General features: G+C 38.8%; 2 protein-coding genes and 1 long non-coding RNA gene across 3 annotated transcripts; 2 read left to right on the top strand and 1 right to left on the bottom strand.

Moving 5' to 3' along the window:
* The first annotated feature begins 4,320 nt into the window (after positions 1-4,320).
* Positions 4,321-5,407, top strand: LOC126786161 (germin-like protein subfamily 1 member 20). The gene is given in 2 exon segments (XM_050511901.1): positions 4,321-4,441; positions 4,848-5,407. Coding segments are annotated over 2 exon segments (681 nt in total).
* Positions 5,408-5,907: 500 nt separating this feature from the next.
* LOC126788854 (uncharacterized) lies at positions 5,908-8,120 on the bottom strand. The gene is made up of 3 exons (XR_007671439.1): positions 7,867-8,120; positions 7,320-7,383; positions 5,908-6,069 (listed from the first exon to the last, which is right to left on the bottom strand). It is a non-coding gene; the product is annotated as an uncharacterized LOC126788854 (long non-coding RNA).
* Positions 8,121-21,845: 13,725 nt separating this feature from the next.
* Positions 21,846-22,947, top strand: LOC126785984 (germin-like protein subfamily 1 member 20). Its single transcript, XM_050511683.1, has 2 exons — positions 21,846-21,976; positions 22,376-22,947. The coding sequence occupies exons 1-2, from the start codon at positions 21,856-21,858 to the stop codon at positions 22,945-22,947; spliced, it is 693 nt and encodes a 230-aa protein (XP_050367640.1). The 5' UTR covers positions 21,846-21,855.
* The last annotated feature ends 2,882 nt before the right edge of the window (positions 22,948-25,829 follow it).

Genomic DNA, 25,829 nt, shown 5'->3' with positions numbered 1-25,829 from the left:
TCATTAAATCCACATTTTTTATTTTTTTCCTATAATTGCCTGTTTTTGGAGATAATTAAATTGATATATCTACTCCACTTAGCATATATCAAATCTAAAAAATTTCTTAACACACTTATTGCATCATAACTATTTTCTGCAAAGGAAATAAATTGTTTTTATGCAATTTTAATTTTTTTATTCAGAAAATATTATTTTAATTACTTATAACTAAAAGTAATTTAAATTTATAGATACATAACGAAATTTATAATGTAAATCATCACATATGCTAAGTGGATGAGTTATCAAACTTTGGTGATAATTTAAAAGCAATTTGGAGCTAAGATGAAAAATGAAGTAAAGTAGAGCTATGACGACGAAAATAACCCTGAAAATATGGTCAAAATTGACATAAGTACTAAAATGACTTAAATTTGAGAACTTAATGTACCGAACTATTAGTTTTTGTTACGACCCCGAAATTTCAAGTATGAAACTCGAATTCGAAGCCATGAAAAACTCTAAAATAATTTCAATAAATCGAAATCATTTTAATGTCACAACGGATCATTACTGAGTTCATGGTACGACTCAGTTAAATTGATTATTACAAACAAAATTTATAATTCAAGCATTATAGTAAATGGAAATGTAAAATCCTCTCAATCCTCACCACAAGATAAAATGAAACAACTTTAAACTCTTCACCATCGCATAGGTGCACCGGGATTGTAAACACAAACCCGGTAAGCTTTGCAGCTCGTATGAGTAAAACAACAATATAACTTGCATATAAATGCATAAGAAAATACATAAAACATCAATCATAAATGCACTCATGAGTCATTGGACGGCCCATCTGGTTGTCCAATAATATATGAAAATATAAGTGCTCATGAGAAATCGGGCAACCTCTATGTTTACCTAAATACATTTATAATACGGGTACTCATGAGTATTGGTACACCTCTGTTACCCCTCACGTAGTACGCCGCCCGACATTGGGAAACCACTTGCCACCTAATATCCAAAATATGGGTACTCATAAGCGCTGGTACACCTCTGTTACTCCTCATGTTAGTACCCCAGCAGACAGACTAGAGCTCTAACTATGTCGTAACTGTCGCCCGACCAAGGTTAGGTTCCGACATGCCAACACGTCCGAAGACAGGTCCACAGACCACAAAAACGTTTTAACATAACTCAACTTAAAACCATGTACAAACAATCATCACATGATATTGTACAAAAAAAGTGACATACTCAAATAGATAAATATCAACGCTATAATGAACTCATTCGCAAACGGAAATTACGACAATATATAATAAAGCAAACCATATATATGTACCTATTTTACCAATTATACACATACACAATCCACATTATCATATACATATCATAGTTCATTCTTTTAAATTTAGCGTACTCATGAATCTCCGCATGGGTAGATTTGTCACATTGAGATTTTACTCACCTTATAATCCTGAGCGTAATTTCCACGATTCCAAAAGTGAATCATTTACTTGTTGTGTCGATCACCTAGAATATATAAAAAGTGAATTTAGAAGCGTTACGTAAAACCTTAAATGCCGAAACAATATTAATGTTTTACTGTTCAGCAATTTCTGGTTTTTACGAAATTAATGTTCATGTAATTACTATTCACGTATTTCTGTACGTGCACATACTATTTACGTATTCATGTACATCCATGTACTATTCCATTGTAAATACTGTCTCAGTAAATAATTACCGATTTACCCTTAAAAAATTACTTTTATATTACTGTACGTAATTTACCTTTTTACATTTACTGTACGTAAAATAATTTTACATTCACCGTACGTAAAATAATTTTACAAAAATTTACTGTTTTAAAATTACTGTTCACGCCGCGTGGGGTACATGCGCCTCCCCACTATGGCAGCGCGTGGAGCTCACGCCGCTCGAACCGCCGCCCAAAACCCCTCCTTTTCTTCCCCATTTTCCCTCCAAGGCTCAAGGCTGCCTCCTACCCTCCTCACGCTCCCACACGCGCCGCCCTAGGCGGCGGTACCTCTTCCATCTCCTCCTCCTCCGATCTTCCCCAAAATCACTCCAATTCAATCACAAAATCACAAACAAGCATCTCAACAACCAATTTAATTGAACCCTTACCTAATTCACACACTCGAACCAATGGAGCTCGTCAGAGGTGCTAGAACCAGGCCGCGGTGGATTTGAGCAGAGGGTGAGGCGACGACTTGATTTTGAGCTCCGATTGCTTCACGGTGGCGCCAGGGATGAGGAGCGGCGATGGTGAGATGGTCCCCGTGCCCTAGCCTCGCCAGCGATGACACAGACGGCGGAGAGGATCGCAGGAGAGCTTGAGATGTCGCGCGGCTTCATGGCGGCGAGGCGAGGTGTGTCGAGCTAGAGGGTTACTGCGGTGGGCCGTGCGGAGCTCCTGGGGCAGGCGGTGATGACCACGGTGGCCCGGGTCGGGAGATCGCCGGTGGCATTCTCTGTGAGAGAGAGAGAGATCTGGGAGAGAGAAAAGAGAGAGAACGAGAGGGAGGCGGGTGAAGGGTTTCCGAAAATGGAAACCCTAATCCAAAAAATTCTCTTTTTATACCAACTTCCAAAATCGGAAATAACTTCAGTCGTTAATATCTTTCACACACGACGTCCGATTAGGACGCATGACGTGCCCACGGACTCGTATCGACGCGTTCTACAACTTCCGTGAAGGAAGTTCTCGGAAACGAGCCACGGAGTAAAAGTCGATTCTCACGTCTCTGAAAAGTAACGTTTTTCTAAATAAGATTTCCGAAAACGGTTCCGTTTCCGATTTACAATGTCGCAAGACGAAACATTGCGGTTTATTAATCGTACAAAGTTTATTAATTTCTACAAATTTAAATAAATTGATCCCAAAAAATCGGGTAATTACAATTTTGATACATCATGTACTAAATTGTTTAAATAGTCATACATCAGATAACATATGAGGAATTTACCATTTTCGTTTTTCGTTTCCATAAATGGTTATAGGGAAGTTGTATTTCCGCACCACAAAACTTGTTATGTATACCTCCGCCAATTTTTCAGTTTTAATTAACCTAATTAAGTCATGATTAAATGACAAAATATGCATGTCAAATAGCTACTGTAAATGAAAAACAGAAAAAGTGAATGAATTTCTTTTCTTTTACTCTTTCTACCTCCTACTACGTACCTCACGGCCATCTATTTTGTTTTGTTCTTGTTTTTTCTTTTTGTTTTCACTATCAAAGTAGATCCCTCTTTCAAGTTTTTAGGCCATCCACTCACCAAGAATTGACATTTGGTATTTTCACCTGCCAGTTCGTCTAAGGAGTTCAACATTGTTTTGGTTCTATTACTGATTTAGATAACTGCATGGTATATGGTAGTGTTTATTAGATTTTGACATAAATGATTTGGGGGTCTTAGATTAGTGATTAGTAGTTAGACAATTTGGCTGATGTCTGCCACATTCTAGAAACTTGTACTTTCATGCATGAAAGTCATTAATTCTACACACAAATGTTAAGGACAAGCGCACGAACCACCATTATATTGTTTGCCTTTAATTTTGTGCAGACGGTCTAAGATCCATGATCCGCTTCTTGAATCCTTCATGAATAGTTCAGAAACAAAGTGACGTTTGGTAAGTGGTCGGGAGATATTTAGGTTTTTAAGTTGTTAAAAAGTAAAATGGAGGTGCAAAGGAGCTGCAACAAGTTTTGGGGTGCAACTAACTAGAATCCCCCGTGGTCATCTGAAACAAATTATTATTTTTTGATATCCCCTACAACACCTTTTAAAGATTATATTTGCATTCAGAAAAAAGAAGAAGAAGACTATGCAAAATTTAACAGAATCTATATGCCTAATTATCAAACAGAATAAAACTTGAGTTTGATAACGAACTACTTGTTTATTCAATAAATGAACGTACTATATGCTCTCTTTTTTCGCTAAATGAAAAATGTTTCTCACAGATGTTTCGTTACTTTCGTATCTAATTTATAGTGTGTATAATACATAGATATCCAAACGCTAAATACGTACCCCTACGCAAATTGATAAAAGTAGAAAGTGCTAATTTCTACACGTACGGTACATCTACAAACCAAGTAATTATACCTACTACCACTGAAGAGAAGATCCAAATATTGAGATGTCACACATTCACACCCCCTTTCTTCTATAAATAGAGCTTTGCCCAACGTAGGATATTCATCCCACCTCAAAGCAACTCATCTAGAAAACACAAGTCCGAGAGAACCAACCTAGCTAGCTAGCAGAATAGATCGAGCAACCTTGTTAACAATGAAAGGAGCTCATTTGCCTATTGCTAGTCTTGCCATCTTTGCATTGGCAGCCTTCCTTGTCTCTGCCCAAGACCCCAGTCCTCTACAGGACTTCTGCGTAGCAATCAATAGCACCGATGGTATTACCTATCTTATGTTCTCTTTTATCAAATAATTAAGTTTCCTAGCTATGTATGTCTGGTTCTTTAAGGAATTGAAAAAACTTAATCTTGGGATTACTTTCCAATCTTGGCTTCCATACTGCATGAAGCATATGAAGATTGTTCGTCAAGTTAGCGTACTATCTGTGTTCGAATGATATGTGATGCACTCATGCACATAATATTGTAATATTACTACAGAAACATAGGCAATTTAGTGATATGGTGGCAAACTTGTAAACAATTCGGACTCGAGTACGTTCACATCATGATTACCAGGGTGGATTAATTACTATTGTATAGTGTTAGTCGATCTGAATTTTATTGCTTTGTTTGAACTTTTAAGGACGTCTATAATTTGCTTTAATTATTTTTGTTCGATTAGGACTGTTTGTGAATGGGAGGTTCTGCCAGGATCCAAAGCTTGCCAAAGCATAAGATTTCTTCTTCTCCGGGCTCCAAATTCCGAGACCGACGGAAAATGCGGTTGGTTCAACCGTGACAGCTGTAAACGTGGACCAAATCCCCGGATTGAACACTCTTGGGATATCCCTAGCTCGCATAGACTATGGACAGCACGGAGGTCTAAACCCTCCTCACACTCACCCTCGTGCTTCAGAGATCCTCGTAGTGTTGGAAGGCACTCTGTACGTTGGCTTTGTCACCTCCAATCCCGATAACAGGTTGATCAGCAAGGTATTGAACAAGGGAGATGTTTTTGTGTTCCCAGTTGGTCTCATTCACTTCCAACTCAACATTGGACACGACAATGCCGTAGCACTTGCTGGTCTTAGCAGCCAGAACCCTGGAGTCATCACCATAGCCAATGCAGTTTTTGGGGCCAATCCTCCCATCAATCCTGATGTTCTAAGCAGGGCGTTCCAAGTTGACGAAAAGCTCGTTAAGTATCTCCACAAACTGTTCTGGTACAATAACAATAATTAAGTACGTGATCTGTAGTTTCAAAGGAAAACATATACGTCAAAGCCCAAGGAAATTACCCAACCAATATGTATGTTTTCGTCACCGTCACCAACAAGAAATTATGTATGTTTTTCATTACTACAGTAGAAGCCTAAATAAAGAAGATGGTAATTGCATGTGTATGCAATGACCTATATAAACGTTTATATATAATTAGTGTGTGTTTACACTTTATATATGTTCTTGTTTGTCTGCTATGTCGTTCTACCAAATCCAATACATATTTTGTACGTACGTATAGACAAGTATGTTAAATTCAACAACCCACAAAAACACACAATGTTGAGTTACTGACTATTCTGTACTCACGACCTGTAATGACCCCAAAATTTCGAGCTTAAAAACTCAAAATTTCAAAGTCGTTAAACACCAAACAATTTCAACGAATCAAAATCATTTAAAATGCCACAGCGGATCATCTCTGAGTTCAAAATACAACTCAGTTAAACCGATTATTACAACCCAAATTATAATTCAATATTATAACAAATGGAATTGCGAAATCCTCACTACAAACTCACAACATAGTCACACAAAATCCTCACACAAGCTGGAGATAAATAACTTCAAGTCCTCTGAGCGGTCCGTCAATTCCCGCTAATCCACACCTGCGGAGTTATCCACTACACCATCGAATTGGTGCACCGGGATTGTAAACACAAACCCGGTAAACTTTACAGCTCGTATGAGTAAAATGAAAATATATAACTCGCATATCAATATATACGAAAATCCAGAAATCAAACAAATATAAATGCACTCATGAGTCAATGGATGGCCCATCTGGTCGTCCCAAAGAAATATGAAATAAAACGCTCATGAGAAATTAAGTAACCCTTCTGGTTACCCAAATGCATTTATATTACGGGTACCAAGAACGCTGGTACACATCTGTTACCCCTCTCGTAATACACCGCCGATATTGGATAGCCCACCCGCTACCCAACATCCAAAACAATTTGAGTACCCATGAGCAGATAACCACCTGTTACCTCACATGCAGTACTAAGGCAGACAGACTAGAGCTCTAACTGTATCGTAACTTTCGCCCGGCCAAAGGCTAGGTTCCGACTTGCCAAACAAGTACAATAATCTCACATCATATTGTACCAATCACGTCCGAAGACAAATCAACATTTTAACAATCTCAATGTTAAAAATCACGTACAATAATCTCACATCATATTGTACCAAAAATCATGTCCGAAGACAAATGAACATTTTAACAATCTCAATGTTAAAATCACGTACAATAATCTCACATCATATTGTACCAAAAATCATGTCCGAAGACAAATCAACATTTTAACAAACTCAATGTTAAAATCACGTACAATAATCTCACATCATATTGTACAAATCAAAATCACATGCTCGATATTTAAATCTCGTCATCGAAATGACATAAATCACGATAAAATCATAACAGTATATTATATAGCAAACTATATATATATGTACATATTTACCATTTATACAATATATATAATCCATTATATCGTATACATGTCATATTTCATAAACACGTCCGAAGACAAAAACTCGTCCGAAGACAAAACTCGTCCGAAGACAAAACATTTTAACAAACTCATGTTAAAACCATGTACAATAATCACACCTCATATTGTACAAAAATCACATCACATGCTCAACATTTAATTCTCGTCATTCGAAATGACCAATTCCAATGAATTCATAACAGTATATTATATAGCAAACTATATATATATATATGTACATATTTACCATTTATACAATATATATACGTAATCCACTATATTGTATACGTGTCGTAATTCAATATTAAAAACTCTTGCAAAAATCTTGGAATCACCGCAAGGGTAGATTCGTAAATAAGTGAGATTTTACTCACATTCTTTCCTGCGTGCAACTTCCACGACCCTGAAAGTAATTTCCTCACTCGTTTCGTCAGTCACCTAATAGCACGATAAATGCTTAGAAAATGATACTTAAAATATCAGGTGACGAGTTCAGCACAGCTAAATGTTGTTCATAAAACATTGTTCACGGAACACTGTTCATGTTACTAATCACTGTTTGTACTAAACCACTGTACACAGTTACTGTTTTACCAAAACACTGTTCATAGTACTGTTTTTACCACGCCACTGTTCACATTTACCGTTACAGATCACTATTCACATTTTACTGTTACAGATCACTATTCACAGTTACTGGTACAGATCACTATTCAAAGTCACTATTCACTCGGCGTTACTGTTCACCGACCGCCAGCAATCATCACCAAATTTCACCACCACAACCTAAACAACATTTCCAACAACTTCCTAGTTGACACCAAGGTCTAAATCCGAGTCTAAACAGTCCAAACAACGAAGAACATAAAATCGGCACTATTCACAAACCCTAGAAATTGAAATTTTGATTCGGGTACTTACACTTCGATTTGGCTCGATTCCTTTTGTGGGAATGTTGCTGGGACTGAGACAAGCAAAACCCCCCAAGAATCTCGAGCCATGGTGGCCGGAGGAGGCGGCGCCGCCACAGCAGTAACTTCCGGCGGTTGCTACACCGTGTGTGGTTGTCGCTGGAGTGCAAGGCGTAGCCCAAAAGATGGAGCTTGTCGAGCCCGTCAGTTTGATAGGTGGCACGACACGAGGCGACGTCGGATGGTGGAGAAATCGGCCGGAGAAGGTTTATTTTGGGTCGGGTGAACAGTACCCGAGCTGATTTTTAGAAAAAATCTGATTTTCTGATTTTTAATCTCCTCTCCTTCCTTTTATACTATTTCCAAAATCGGAAATGAACTTCCGACGTTAATAACTTTCGCGTCCGACGTCCGATTCGAACGCATGACGTGTCCACGAATTCGTATCGATGATCTCTACGACTTTCGTGAAGGAAGTTTTCGCAACCGAGCGACGGAATAAAAGTCGATCTATACGTTGCGGTAACGTTACGTTTTCTAATTAAACGATCCGAGAACGTTTCCGTTTTCGTTTCGAAATGTCGTAAAACTCCAATTGTCGTCTTGAATTAATTTCACAAGTTTAACACTTTGAAAATACTCGACATTTAGTTTCTAAAAATTCGGGTTATTACATTCTACCCCCCTTAAAAGGAATTTTGTCCCGAAATTCAAGTTCACTCAATAAACAACTGTGGGTATCTCGTCTTCATATCCGACCCTAGCTTCCATGATGCATCACCTTCATCATGATGGCTCTACAATACCTTGACTAGCTCCACTTCCTTCCTCCAAAGCTTCTTTGTGGATCTATTCAAAATACAAACCGGCTCAAAACAAAAGTGGTATTTTCCTTGACCTCAATGGTGTTATGATCGATCACATACGCGACACATCAGGATCATACTTCCTCAACATGGAAATGTAGAAGACATTGTGAACGTCCAACATGCTAGTAGGCAAGGCTAGTTTTCCCACCTTCTCGAGAATCTCAAAGGCCCAACATACCTCGGCCAACTTTTCTTTCTTGTCAAATCTCACTACACCCAACTTTGGCCCAACAGATAGGTGATCGACATGGTTTACCTTAAGTGCCTCATAGGGTACCATGCCGATGCTGGAATGGTAACTGTCGTTGTAGGCGAACTCAATCAATTTCAAATGATTTCACAGCTACCTTAAAATCCAGCATACAAGCTCTCAACCTATCTTCCGTTACCTCAAACTTCCTCCATCAGACAATCTGTCACATGTCCTAACAATAATAGTCGCATGTGAGCTACTCAAAATATAATCATCCTCCCGAAACATAATGATGTTTTCAGCATGGAGGCGTCGACGCCCTCTTTTGTCTAGTTCACCACTCTCTTGCGATTTGACAGACTATCCTCAAGTCATGAGTTAGCTCCTACCACTAAGCATGGTCAAAACTCTCAACATCTAACATGAGTCAAATCAATGATTAACACATGCCTACTACTTTCATCACACATAGTGGTTTTCAAATAAACGTGCTTTATCACGACAATACCTTCATGACTTCACCACAATGCATTGCTAGAATAACAAACATACCATTCCTTCCAATCAACAAAATAATCTCCTTTCATGATCATCTTATTATAATCATAAAAAGTTGTCGTGCATGATACCCACTCAAGACCATATTTGTATCGGCAACACGATAAAGAAATCTTAACTCATTGAGTTCACAACCACCACAGAACACCACCTTGGATTAAGAATTACTCTCAAAAATTTCACCAGAGAATCGACTAATATACGCACAAGGCAGTAGAGAACCTCTACTGCCACCACAAGAGTGACGCATCACGCATCCCATCACACTCACCAAAACTTACCGTCGAAAATTAATTACATCTTCTTGCTTCCATGAGTGGTATGCCACAATTTGGGGTTCAGACAAAGAATGTATTTATCTCACAATGGTGGAACATGAAAATTAGGTGAACTTTACAGCGCAAAATCCAACACGACCACAACTGAGATATACTTTACCCCCTAGTTCATACATGCATCAAATGCATGACATACGGTCCCACACAAATGCCCCAGTGCATCATCTAAGATATTGGTTTCTCCCACCGTTGTAGTACTAATAAGTTTAGTAATTACTTCAACAGAACCCGATATTAGGTCCACCATCTCCTCAAAACTAACCCCAAAAGGATTGCTACACCACCACTCTAAACAGTTGTTTCTTTACTTTCAATAAGAACCCTCATGGCCAACGCATTCGGCCAAAATAACTTCTCTGTAAGCAACAAATACTTGATTACCCTTTTATCGTAAAATTTATCCCTTGTTGAACACTTCAGTCAACACCACTTTATTCAACAGTATTCAATCTAATGCATAGAGGGAAAAGAGCCTCTAAGTCACCAACGCTAACACCACTTGCACTTGAAAAGCAAATTTTTTTTTTGGTCCTCAACCATTTCTTTACCAGTTGGAAGGTGCTTGTCACGAAAAATTCGTCAAAACACCATTAAGCTAAGGTCATCTCATACCTTACCTTCAATAGAGTTACTTCACCGCCATTGCGTCTCATTTGGACATGTGGCATTGTGAAGTTCCAATCCCCAACACCAAAATAATTAAATCCTGAAAGATCAGCGTTCTCATTTAAATGTTCATCTAGCAAATAATTAATTCATATCGCCACATTGAGATTTCTCCATCACCTTATATTTCTTGCTCACCCAAGGACAATGCGTAACATCAATTGTCTATAACCGAACCAAAACAAGTTTGGAATGTTACGTCGACAAAATGTGAATCTCAATTCAATAATTGTATTACCACTTTATGGTCGTATCATACGCCCTACCACTCTGTTACCAATATCATTAGAGATGCTAGTCACGAAAATTTTCGTTAACCACCTCCAACCTATGGTTTACACATCTCTTACCTGAACATAATATCTCAACCTTGTTAGGCTTCAACTTAGATTAGTTGCATAACTAAAATTTAGTCCTCAACATTTAAACACTGAACATCCCTCAATATAGAGTCAACGCTCTCTATCAAGACTCCTTGATAGTTCTCTGCCCTGATAGGAAACTATATACTCAAACCTGTTAGCATTTCAGTATCTGAATCGCATGTCAAACTCAGAGAGTATTATAGCCTCTCTAAGCTGATCGCACCAGTCATTAAGTCTTTGAATTCATTTGTCTCAGTCCATACGGCGTCTTCGTTATAGGTGCTATAACACAGTATCTCCTGAAATGTCTCACTTTACTCAGTTATCACAACGATGTCTGTGATAACTACTTCAGATCCCCATACTCAACATATGCCATGACTCAAGCTCTCATGGCATTATCCGACTCGAGACAAAGATAACGAAACATTGGTTTCCTGGGTCTATGAAAGAACCCACCATGTCAAACAATTAATCCCCACGTATTGCGGCCTCAACCAATCAATTCCTCAGGTCACATCATAGAGTGGTCCGGAATCACTATCAATTAAGCAGAGAACTCTCCATTTCCACTCACAATAGGACAAGCCTCTCATTGTCTCCAATTCGAGGAACACTCCAAACGCGAAGTGACACATAAAGAGTTCCTCAGAGATGTAGGAATCAATCCTAACATCTCCTCTACCGAACTATCAATAATTGAACGTGGCTATTATCATCTTCTCCAACTCAAAGCACTCAATCATCACCAAGTAAGTCCCAATTCTCTCGATCCAATGGTCTGCTACCATATGATCCAGGCCTCATGAAACGACGACATTGGCAGATCACTAATGTCCTTGATCAACCTCAGCACACGACTCTAATCTCTAACGACAGCGATAGGATCAACCTGTCTTTCCCGTGGAGCAGCCTCCTCATAAAGGTTCTCCACATTGCGGACTCGACCTGCAGCCCTAATTCGGCCTCGACCTCTCGTCCGTCCTCGGCCCTGTCAACGGCCGTTTTCCAAATTCATCACCATTCAACAATTAACACTCCGTCATACATGTGAAGTCTCAAATTCGACAAAATAGATCCAACTGATATCAATCATGGAATTTCAGAAGAAGGTGAACCATCAGAGTATCATCACAATACTCCCTACATGACCAAACCATAAGGTATGGCTCCTAATACTCTCGCGTACCCGGCGACATATCAATACCGAGGAGCATGTGATGGGTGCCCGCCTGCAGTCGGATCATCGCTCCCGGATGATATTGATAATCGCCAAATACGCACTTAGGCTCTGATACCAACTGTAACGACCCCAAAATTTCGAGCTTAAAAACTCAAAATTTCAAAGTCGTTAAACACCAAACAATTTCAACGAATCAAAATCATTTAAAATGCCACAGCGGATCATCTCTGAGTTCAAAATACAACTCAGTCAAATCTGGAGATAAATAACTTCAAGTCCTCTGAGCGGTCCGTCAATTCCCGCTAATCCACACCTGCGGAGTTATCCACTACACCATCGAATTGGTGCACCGGGATTGTAAACACAAACCCGGTAAGCTTTACAGCTCGTATGAGTAAAATGAAAATATATAACTCGCATATCAATATATACGAAAATCCAGATATCAAACAAATATAAATGCACTCATGAGTCAATGGACGGCCCATCTGGTCGTCCCAAAGAAATATGAAATAAAACGCTCATGAGAAATTAAGTAACCCTTCTGGTTACCCAAATGCATTTATATTACGGGTACCAAGAACGCTGGTACACATCTGTTACCCCTCTCGTAATACACCGCCGATATTGGATAGCCCACCCGCTACCCAACATCCAAAACAATTTGAGTACCCATGAGCAGATAACCACCCGTTACCTCACATGCAGTACTAAGGCAGACAGACTAGAGCTCTAACTGTATCGTAACTTTCGCCCGGCCAAAGGCTAGGTTCCGACTTGCCAAACACGTACAATAATCTCACATCATATTGTACCAATCACGTCCGAAGACAAATCAACATTTTAACAATCTCAATGTTAAAAATCACGTACAATAATCTCACATCATATTGTACCAAAAATCATGTCCGAAGACAAATCAACATTTTAACAATCTCAATGTTAAAATCACGTACAATAATCACCTTATTTTCCTGAGGTTATTTCCACAATAATCACCTTACCAAAAATCACGATAAAATCATAACAGTATATTATATAGCAAACTATATATATATGTACATTTTTACCATTTATACAATATATATATATAATCCATTATATCATATACATGTCATATTTCATAAACACGTCCGAAGACAAAAAAAAACTCGTCCGAAGACAAAACATTTTAACAAACTCATGTTAAAACCACGTACAATAATCACACCTCATATTGTATAAAAATCAAATCACATGCTCAATATTTAATTCTCGTCATTCGAAATGACCAATTCCAATGAATTCATAACAGTATATAATATAGCAAACTATATATATATGTACTTATTACCATTTATACGATATATATGTAATCCACTATATTTTATACGTGTCGTAATTCAATATTAAAAACTCTTGCAAAATCTTGAATCACCGCAAGGGTAGATTCGTAAATAAGTGAAATTTTACTCACATTCTTTCCTGCGTGCAACTTCCACGACCCTAAAAGTAATTTCCTCACTTGTTTCGTCAGTCACCTAATAGCACGATAAATGCTTAGAAAATGATACTTAAAATATCAGGTAACGAGTTCAACACAGCTAAGTGTTGTTCATAAAACATTGTTCACGAAACACTGTTCATGTTTACTAATCACTGTTTCTACAAAAACTGTTCACAGTTACTGTTTTTACCAAAACATTGTTCACAGTTAATATTCTAACATGCACTGTTCAAATTACTGTTGTAGTTCACTATTCACAGTTACTGTTACAGATCACTATTCACAGTTACTGTTTCAGATCACTATTCATGCGCCGGTACTATTCACAGTTACTATTCATGCGGGTATTATTCACAGTTACTATTCATGCGGCGTTACTGTTCACCGACCGCCACCAATCATCACCAAATTTCACCACCACAACCTAAACAACATTTCCAACAACTTCCTAGTTGATACCAAGTTCTAAATCCGAGCCTAAACAGTCCAAACAACGAAGAACATATATTCGGCACTATTCACAAACCCTAGAAATTGAAATTTTGATTCGGGTACTTACACTTCGATTTGGCTCGATTCATTTTGTGGGAATGTTGCTGGGACTGAGACAAGCAAAACCCCACAAGAATCTCGAGTCATGGTGGCCGGAGGAGGCGGCACCGCCACAGCAGTAACTTCCGGCGGTTGCTACACCGTGTGTGGTTGTCGCCGAAGTGCAAGGCGTAGCCCAAAAGATGGAGCTCGTCGAGCCCGTCAGTTTGATAGGTGGCACGACACGAGACGACGTCGGATGGTGGAGAAATCGGCCGGAGAAGGTTTTTGGGTCAGGTGAACAGTACCTGATCTGATTTTTAGAAAAATCTGATTTTCTGATTTTTAATCTCCTCTCCTTCCTTTTATACTATTTCCAAAATCGGAAACGAACTTCCGACGTTAATAACTTTGGCGTTCGACGTCCGATTCGAACGCATGACGTGTCCACGAATTCGTATCGATGAGCTCTACGACTTTCGTGAAGGAAGTTTTTGCAACCGAGCAACTTAATAAAAGTCGATTTATACGTTGCGGTAACGTTACGTTTTCTAATTAAATTATCCGAGAACGTTTCCGTTTTCGTTTCAAAATGTCGCAAACCTCCAATTGTCGTCTTGAATTAATTTCACAAGTTTAACAATTTAAAAATACTCGACATTTAGTTTCTCAAAATTCGGGTTATTACAGCAAGCCTCTGACATCAGATCGGAATCAGCTTCAAATGTAAACATTTGTCACAACTCCGAAATTTTAAGTGTTAAACTCATAATCGAAACCATGAAAAACTCTAAAACAATTTCAAATAAATCGAAATCATCTTATAGTCACAGGCTCACAGCGTATCGTAACCAATTTCATAATACATCTCAGTCGATTCGATTATTACAAAACTAGTTTATAATTCAAGCATTATAACAAATGGAAATGTAAAATCCTCTCAATCCTCACCACAAAAAGAAATAATGAAACTTCGAAATCTTCAGAGTAGCCCTCCAATTCTGCTAATCCACACCTGCAAAACTATCTCCTACACCATCAAATAGGTGCATCGGGATTGTAAACACAAACCCGGTAAGCTTTGCAGCTCGTATGAGTAAAACAACAGTATAACACGCATAGTAATACAAGAGAAAAATACTGAAAACATTTAATTATAATTGCAGTCATGAGTCGCTTTTGCTCTCTCTCCTTCCCCTTCGATACAGAGAGACAGGTCATTCCGACAGTTCGGAATGAACTGTCTCTCTGTATCCCATTAATAAAATAATATCTGAAAATATAAGTGCTCATGAGAAATTGGGCAACCCATATGTTTACCCGAATACATTTATAATACGGGTACTCATGAGACCCAGGTACTCATCCGTTACCCCTCATGCAGTACACCGGCAGATAGACTAGAGCTCTAACTGAATCGTAACTGTCACCCGGCCAAGGCTAGCTTCTAATATGCCAACACGTACGAAGACAGGTCCAAAGACAGAAAAAACGTTTTAACATGACTGAAGTTAACATCACGTACAATACAATCCTCACATGTTAATGTACAAAAACCAAGCGACTCATGCTCAAATAGAATAAATATTAGTGCTATAAATAAACTCATTTGGAAATAAGAATATGACAGCATATAATATAACAACCCATATATATGTATCGTTTTTATCATTTATACACATACACAACCCACAATATCATATACATATTATAGTTCGGTCTTTTAAAATAAAGCGTAATTATGAATCACCGCTAAGGGTATACTCGTCATAGTGAGATTTACTCACCTTATTTTCCTGAGGTTATTTCCACAATACTTACAGCAAATCTTTCACTTGTTTTGTCGATCACCTAGTTGTATAATAAATTGGTTATAAACGTTACGTAAACCTCAAATGCCGGATCAGTACTACTGTTTTGCAATTTACGATTTTTACGTAGTTACTGTTCACATAAATACTATTCACATATTACTGTTCATGTACATACTGTTTACGTATTCCTGTACACTAATGTACTGTTTCATTGTAATTACTGTTCCAGTAAATACTAATCACCGATTTACTATTCTGAAATTACTTTTATAATTACTGTACGTAAATTACTGTTACATTTTTTATTGTACAGAAATAACTTTTTACAAAAACATTACTGTTCGGAAATCACTGTTCACGCGTCGCCACACGTGGCGGTGCGTGGGGTTCACACGCCGCCAAGCGTGGCTTGCCCAGCGCCGCACAAAACTATTTCTTTTCTTCTCTTCCTTCCTTGCACGGCTTAATGTCGTCTCCCTCACCTCCACAACCATCCACGCGCCGTCTCAGACGGCGACACACGCGTCATCTCAGACGGCGACACACGCGCCATTGTCTCCTCCTCCGAAACTACCTCAAATCCAACAAATTCAACCACAAACATGTAGATCGCATAAAGGGAGACATTTTCGTACGTAAATCGGGCCCTAGGACCGCCGGGAAGTCGCCGGAGGAGCTCCAATCGGTGACTGTGCTTGATTTCGTGATGGACAAAGTGCGGCGCGATTCAAGTCCCAATCCTCTTGTAGGTGGCATCGGGGGGTGAAGAGAGGTGGAGAGGGCCTATCACCAAGTGCTTGCATCGCCGGAAAAAACGCTTGGACGACGGCGAGTCGCAGAACCTTCAAGTCGTCGAAGAGGCTTCGGCGCGGTGAATGGCGACGTGTAGCATCCAAGGTTGGAAGCTGGAGGCCGTGCGGTGCCTTTGAGGTCGGCGGTGAGGCGAGATTGCCGAGAGATTTTCGAGAGGGGAGGGGTCGGGGTCGGGAGGGAGGGAGAAGGAAGGCTGCCGGGGGGGGGGGGGGGAGAGAGAGGGGTTTCTGTTTTAAGAAAGGAAGTTTTCGGAAACGAACAACGAAAATTGAAGTCAACTCTCAAGTCACAAAATGTAACGTTTCTCCAATTTTGTAACGACCCCAAAATTGCGACCCCAAAATTGAAGAGCTCTAACTGAATCGTAACTTTCGCCCGGCCAAAGGCTAGGTTCCGACATGCCAAACTCGTCCGAAGACATAAAACACATCCGAAGACATAAACTCGTCTGAAGACATAAAACACATCCAAAGACAAACACGTTTTAACAAAACTCAATGTTAAAACCACGTACAATAATCATCATGTCATATTGTACAAATCAAATCACATGCTCGATATATAAATCTCATCACCAAATGAACATATTCACAACAAAATCATGACAGTATATAATATAGCAAACTATATATATGTACCTATTTACCATTTATACAAATATATATTCCACTATATCATATACATGTCATATTTCATTGTTTAAAATTCTGCAAAATCTTGAATCTTCGCAAGGGTATATCCATAAATGTGAGATTTTACTCACCTTATAATCTCGAGCGTAATTCCACGATTCCGAAAGTAATTCCTTTACTTGAATTATTGATCACCTTGAAAAGATAAGAAAAGAATTTATAATCGTTACGTAAATTTTAAATGCCGAAACATTAATAATATGTTACTGTTCAGCAATTTCTGGTTTTACGAAATTACTGTTCACTGAGTTACTATTCACGTATGTACTATTCAATACATATTAAATACGTCTTCATGTACGAATTCATACTCTTTACGTATTTCTGTACGTATACATACTATTCACAGTAAATACTGTCCAGTAAAAATAATTTCCATTTTACCCTTCCAAAATTACTTTTACATTTACTGAACGTAATTTACATTTACATTTGCCGTACGTAAAAGAAATTCACAATCACTGTACGTAAATCACTTTTTACATCCACCGAACGTAAAAATAAATTTTTACAAAATTACTGTCTCTTTCTTTCTTCCCCCTCTTCATCCCCACGGTCTCACACCGCCTCTAAGCTACCACACGCACCCCACATGCGCTGCCTAAGGCGGCGGTAATCCACCCTCCTCCTCCGATCTCCACAAAATGAACTCAAATTCAACAAATTTCAAACACACAATCTCAAGTATTCAATCCCTTACCTCACTCGTTCCTCCAAACCACCGTGACGTCGCCGGAGGTGCTAGAACTAGGCGGTGGTGGAAGTTGAGCCGAGAGTGCGACGGTGACACGATCTGAGCCCCGATTGGTCGGAAGTGGTGCCAAGGAGGAGCAGTGGCGATGGCGAGCTGGTCCCCGTGCCCTAGCCTCGCCGACGAAGACACGTGGAACGGCGGAGGTAATCTCCGAGCTTCGGGTTGTCTCGAGGAGGCTCACGGCGGCGAGGCGCGGTGCGTTGAGCTCGGGGTCGCGTGCAGAGGACCTTGCGAGGTCGTAGGGCGAGGCGGTGAGGACCACGTCGCTCCGGCTGGTGAGATCGTCGGAGGCGATTTGAAAGAGAGAGAAAACCGGGGGAAGGCGACAGAGAAGAGAGAGAGAAAGAGGGAAAGGGAGGCGGGGTGAAGGGTTTCCGAAAATGGAAACCCTAATCCCTCAATTTTTCCTTTTATACCCTTTTCCAAATCGGAAACTAACTGTCGACGTTAATAACTTTCACGTTCAACATCCGATTCGAACGCGTGATGTGTCAACGAACTCGTATCGACGAGCTCTACAACTTCCGTGAAGGAAGTTTTCACAAATAAGTGACGGAGTAAAAGTCGATTCTCGCGTCGCGGAAACGTAACGTTTTTCTAAATAACGTTCTGATAACGTTTCCGTTTTTCGTTTTACAACTTCGCAAAGCAAACAAAAGTCGTTTAAATGAATTTTACAAACTCAATAAATTTTAAATCAAGCCAATAGTTGGTTCTGAAAAATCGGGTTATTACAAATTTAAATTTCTGAATACAGTTCCGTTTCGTTTTGACATCGTCATGAAACGAAAAATGCAATTTATTCAATTTTTCCAGTTTAATAAATTCTAAGAATTCATATAATTTGAATCCGAAAATTTGGGTTATTACAACATTTGACAAGCTTTAAGCCAAAAGGGGTATAGTCATACGCTATATGGGCAGCGTCGTGTGGTTGGACTTGGACGAGGTTCTCGTTACTTGAAAGAAGGTAATTTTCTTGAACTTCCTGTAGTTCTTAAGCTCTACAAACTCAAGAACTCCGATCCAGTAGCTTACTAGCTTGATTAGTGGAACATTAGAGAGCTTGGTAAATTTTAATGATGATCCAAATTATTTTGGACCAATCTCTTTGTCAATGCTTCCTTCCATGAACTACCAGTACGCTTTAGCTTCAATTAAATCTCATGACAGCTCTTGATAGAAATGATTCTCCCCCCAAGTTCTTTAGAAATAGGGAGACTTTGAATTGCTCTGTGATCTCAAATTTATTATTCGATCGCTATTTTGTACTGAAATATCCAAGTCGATGTCTGAATATCGGTTTGACATGGCACGTACGTACTGGTCCCCTCTTTCTGTGTATTATTTGCCTGGAATTGTGTCATTGAAGAATATCGTGTGTTTGGAGGATAAACAAAAGATGTGAGTTCTGGTAGATTTCCCAGGAAGTGACAGACAGAATCAGTTGCCTTTCGATCCAAGTTATACTTTGTTTGGGGAACGTTAGTTATACTTTATCTGAGAAATGTTCATGGGACGCGACAAAAAACTACCTGATTGTTGTTGCTTGTCGAGTCTTGAATGCAACAGATCACTTGAATACTAGTCATTTGGGTGATCGCTCAGTAAGATTGAGCTTCAGGTTTCCTGTAATGTGGAAAATGGAAATACTAGCAGCATTCTGGGGCAAATTTGGAGCAACCAGACCGTCACAGAGTCGGATTACTTTGAGAACATCATTTAAAAGTGGTCGGAGTTTACACTTTCAGGCCAGGAATATGACTGTACTAAAATTAGATCACGTAATAAAGTTGTGCCACAGAAAGAAGACTCGTAAAGAAAATATACCCACATCCATTAATTTATGTCTGCCATGCTATTTTATATATAAGCTAACAATTCTTTCTCAAAAAAAAAAATCAGCTAATAATTATACAGGACAAGAAATTGCATGGGCCTCTTCCATACGTTCCTCTCTATTTAGGAAATCAATTTTACCATCCGTGGTCCTCTCTATGGGGCTCTTATGTTCCTCTCAATGCGTGTTGTAAAATATGTGTAATAACAGATGAGTTTTCTTGTACTTCCATCTCTAACTTCACCGTCAATTTCATCGTTTCTTCTCTATCTGATTCGAAGAAAGGTATGGCTGAGTTAAATTCTCTTTAGTAATTGTTTCAATTCCATTTGATTATTATTGATTTATTCATTACTAATTTCTCACTTCTCTTACTGGTGTAAATCGGCTCCTTTCATATGTGTAAAGCTTCAACATCATATATATGACGTTCGCTTTAGTCTAGTCAGATGAATTCATTTTCTCAGAGTTTTTTTTTATTTAATAAAGGAAGGGACCACAAATCTGACCTCATATGTCTGATAAATTCTAATAAAGAGGATAAATAAAAACTTAATCCGACATGTGTATACCCATACATGCAAAATCATAGATATAAAGCTTCGTGAGAATTTCTCACGTCGCCTTCGTCTTCAAATTTGGAGCCAACCTTCGTTTTTTTCTAGAGAGCAAGCTTACAATGGTAATTAGTGATGGATCGATAGATAAACATTGGAACGCTAATTAGTAATTACCTTAGTTAATGGTAGTTCTTTATGCAGTATGCACTACCTAATATTTCTATCTGTACTCTTAACAAATTTAGCCGCGTTTAACAACTCTATTAATATCTGGTATAACATCGTCGTCATCGTCTTCATCTTCATCTAACGAGTTAAGGGATTAAACAAACCATGGAGGGATTGCACGTGGAAGGGAGAAGAAATACAATTTAGTACCAATCATTCTGAAATACCAAAGTTCTAGAATAATCAGAGTTTAAAAATGAGATATGCTAGTAAACTTTTTCACTCTTTCTCTATATATTCAAGATGATCTCCAAACTTTTTCGTTTTTCGTTTTTCGTTTTCATCAGTGTTAGGGGAGTTCAATTTGCACCACAAAAATTGCAATCTGCGTATACCTCCGCCAATTTTTCATTTTTAATTGACCTAATCAACTCATGTTAAGTTGTTAACTGACAGAATATGACAAATAGCTAAATAAAAGAAGTGAATTAATTTCTTTTCTTTTACTCTTTCTACCTCCTACTACGTACTTCACGCGGCCATCTATTTCGTTTTGTTCTTTTTACTATCGAAGTAGATCTCTCGAGCTCTTTCAAGTTTTTAGGCCATCCATTCACCAAGAATTGAGATTTGGTGATTTTCACCTACCTGATGGTTTAAGGATTCATTATTTTGGTTCTAATACTGGTTTAGATAGCTTCTTGCAATCGGTATATGGTAGTGTTTATTGAATTTTGACATAAATGATTTAGTGGTCCTAGATCAAGTACTTAGATCAGTAGTTGGACAATTTGACTGATGTCCGTCAAATTATAGAAACTTTTACTTTCATATACGAAAGTCATTTATTCTACACAAAAATGTTAAGTACAAGTACGCGAACCACCGTTACATTCTTTGCTTTAATTTAACACGAGTTGATAAAAGAAGTAGAACGTGCTAATTTCTAAACGTACGGTACATCTAGAAACCAAGTATTTATACCTACTACCACTGAAGAGAAGATCCAAATATTGAGATGTCACACATTCACACCCCCCTTCGACTATAAATAGTGCTTTGCCCAACGTAGGATATTCATCCCACCTCAAAGCAGCTCATCTAGAAAAACAAGTCCGAGAGAACCAACCTAGCTAGCTAGCAGAATAGATCGAGCAACCTTGTTAACAATGAAAGGAGCTCATTTGCCTATTGCTAGTCTTGCCATCTTTGCATTGGCAACCTTCCTTGTCTCTGCCCAAGACCCCAGTCCTCTACAGGACTTCTGCGTAGCAATCAATAGCACCGATGGTATTACCTATCTTATGTTCTCATTTATCAAATAATTAAGTTTCCTAGCTATATATGTTTGGTTCTTTAAGGAATTGAAAAACCTTAATCTTGGGATTACTTTCCAATCTTGGCTTCCATACTGCATGAAGCATATGAAGATTGTTCGTCAAGTTAGCGTACTATCTGTGTTCGAATGATATGTGATGCACTCATGCACATAACATCGTAGTATAACTACAGATACATGGACAATTTAGTGATATGGTGGCAAACTTGTAAACAGTTCGGAGTTGTGAACGTACTGATCAGGATTCCCTGCTGGGTGGCTTAATAATTACTATTGTAGATTGTTAGTTGATCTAAATTTATTGCCTTGTTTTAACTTTTAAAGACGTCTATAATATGCTTTAATTATTTTTGTTCGATCAGGATTGTTTGTGAATGGGAGGTTCTGCCAGGACCCAAAGCTTGCCAAAGCAGAAGATTTCTTCTTCTCCGGGCTCCAAATTCCGAGACCGACGGAAAATGCGGTTGGTTCAACCGTGACAGCGGTAAACGTGGACCAAATCCCCGGATTGAACACTCTTGGGATATCCCTAGCTCGTATAGACTATGCACCACACGGAGGTCTAAACCCTCCTCACACTCACCCTCGTGCTTCAGAGATCCTCGTAGTGTTGGAAGGCACTCTCTACGTTGGCTTCGTTACATCCAATCCCGATAACAGGTTGATCAGCAAGGTCTTGTACAAGGGAGATGTATTTGTCTTCCCAGTTGGTCTCATTCACTTCCAACTCAACATTGGACACGACAATGCCGTAGCACTTGCTGGTCTTAGCAGCCAGAACCCTGGAGTCATCACCATAGCCAATGCAGTTTTCGGGGCCGATCCTCCCATCAATCCTGATGTTCTAAGCAGAGCGTTCCAAATTGACGAAAAACTCGTTGAGCATCTCCAGAAACTGTTCTGGTACAACAACAATAATTAAAAACTTACTTACGTGATCTGTAGAAATTAAGGAAAACATATACGTAAAAGCCCGAGGACATTAGCCAGCCGTTATATATGTATGCTTTCATCACTGTCTCGAACAAGAAAATATGTATGTTTTCTATTAATTACTACATAGAAACCTAAATAAAGGAGATGAATGCGTACGCAATGACTTATATATTACTTCCGTTTATATATTTTGTATGTGTTTAATTACACTTTTATGTTCTTGTTTGTCTCTTATTACCTTCGATCCAAATTCAATTCCTTTTTTTTTTTACGTACAGAAATGCATGAAAATTCAACAACCCACAAGTTATGAGACGCTACTCGCTACCGATTCATAGAAAAATTCACGATGTGCATGTATTAATGCATATTATGTTATTTCCTCAGGTGTTGATGTATTCCATACTCTTCGAGTGCCAATTTACGATAGAAGAGTGTTAGGAAGCCATAATATGACGCCGCAATTCTATATGGCATATCATGTTACATTGCCACATGAAAAAACAATCATATACTTGTTAATCCAACATTTATAAATTATTATAAAAATATTTCTTCTTTTTCATCACAATAATACTTCTAACATACAATTTAAAAAATTAACATTTACGAAAATATTCTTGAAATATTTGTGTGCACGCGCGAAATATATATAACTATATATGCACAAAATTTATTTTCAAAAAAAATATAATATTTATTTTTAAATTTCAAACAATTTAAGGTAACTACAAAATTTATATTTAGATGAAAACTTTTGGTAAGATTCTTTTAGTTTTTTCTTCGAAAATAAAATATTTTTTTGTTAGGGTATAATCGATTTAAGGGGATATATAAAGTAACAAATGTTATTTTTCCTAGAATACACATATCTTATCAGATTTCGTGGACACGTCACGCATTCTTATCAGACGTCGTATGTGAAATTTATTAGCGACGGAAGTTAGTTTTCGATTTTGGAAAAAGTATAAAAGGAATTTTTAGAGAATTACGGTTTCCTAAAACATAAACCCCTCCCCTCTCTCTCTCTCCTTCCCCCGCAGCCCTCCCCCCTCTCTCTCAACCCTCCCCCTCTCTCTCAAATCGCCTCCGGCGATCTCACAACTTAGACCTATGTGACTTTTACCGCCGGTCCCTGAGGCACCGCACGGTCTCCAGCTGTCACCCTCGGACGCATCACGCCGCCACTCGCCGCAACGAAGCTCGATCGACGACTGGAAGCTCTTGTGTTTCGCCGTCCAAGCTCTGTCTCCAGCGACGCAAGCACTCTGTGATAGTCCCTCTCCACCGCCCTCACCCCCGGTGCCTTCTGCGAACGATTTGGGACTCAAATCAAGCCGCATCTCATCCTCTCTGAAAATCGACCCCGCCGACATCTCAAGCTCCTCCGACGACTTCCCGGCAGTTCTAAGGCTCCACATAGGTACGATAATGCTTTAAATCGAATGATATGCGTGATTGTGAGAAGTTTGTGAAGATTTGTGGAGAATCGGAGGAGGAGGAGGAGGGAGAGTGAGAGGGGCTAGAGGTGGCATTAGGCTGTGGAAGGGAGGAGGGGAAGAAAAGAAAGAGTTTTGGGCGGCGGTGGGCAAGCCACGCCCGCCGGTTTGCTGCGACTTTGAGTGGCGCGAGAGCGCCAAGCGCGGCTACCGGAGGTGGTGCGTGAACTCCACGCGCGGCGGCGTGTGAACATTGATTCTGAACAGTAAATTTTATAAAAAGTAATTTCTGTACGATAATTGTAAAAAGTAATTTTTGTATGGTAAATGTAATTTCTATACAGTAATTGTGAAAGTAATTTTCTGAAATAGTGAATCGGTGATTAGTATTTACTGAAACAGTAATACGTAAAATGTACATACAAGAACTGTAATACGTAAACAGTACATAGATGAATAGTAATATGTGAACAGTATTTATGTGAACAGTAATTACGTAAAAACCGTAAATTGCTGAACAGTAAACAGTGTACTGATTCGGCATTCAAGGTTTTACGTAACGTTCCTAACCACTTTTTATAGAACTAGGTGATCGACAAAGCAAGTGAAGGATTTGCTTTCAATATTGTGGAAATTATGCTCAGGAAAATAAGGTGAGTAAATATCACTATGACGAGTCTACCCTTGGCGGTGATTCATAAATACGCTTTATTTTAAAAGATCGAACTATGATATGTATATGATATAGTGAGTTGTGTATGTGTATAAATGGTAAAAATCGATACATATATATGGGTTGCTATATTATATACTGTCATATTTCTATTTTCAAATGAGTTTATTTATAGCATTGATATTTATTTTATTTGAGCATGAGTCGCTTGGTTTTTGTACAATAACATGTGAGGATTGTATTGTACGTGATTTTAACTTGAGTTATGTTAAAACGTTTTTCTGTCTTCGGACATGTCTTCGGACGTGTTGGCATGTCGGAACCTAGCTTTGGCCGGATGACAGTTACGATTCAGTTAGAGCTCTAGTATGTTTGCCGGTGTACTGCACGAGGGGTAACAAATGGGTTATCGCTTATGAGTACTCATATGTTTGGGATATTGGGTAATAGATCGGTTGCCCAATATCCGACGACGTACTATATGATGGGTAACAGATGAGTACTTGGGTCTCATGAGTACCCGTATTATAAATGTATTCGGGTAAACAGATGTGTTGCCCAATTTTTCAAGAGCACTTATATTTTCAGATATTATTAGACATCCAGATGGGCCGTCCAGTGACTCATGAGTACATTTATAAGTAAATATTTTCAGTATTTTTCTCTCGTATCATTATGCGTGTTATACTGTTGTTTTACTCATACGAGCTGCAAAGCTTACTGGGTTTGTGTTTACAATCCTGGTGCACCTATTCG

The sequence above is a fragment of the Argentina anserina genome, chromosome 3 (genome assembly GCF_933775445.1).
Source record: "Argentina anserina chromosome 3, drPotAnse1.1, whole genome shotgun sequence".
Lineage (NCBI taxonomy): Eukaryota > Viridiplantae > Streptophyta > Magnoliopsida > Rosales > Rosaceae > Argentina > Argentina anserina.
Note: the sequence above shows the minus strand (reverse complement) of the source record. Positions and strands in the feature narration are given on the sequence as shown.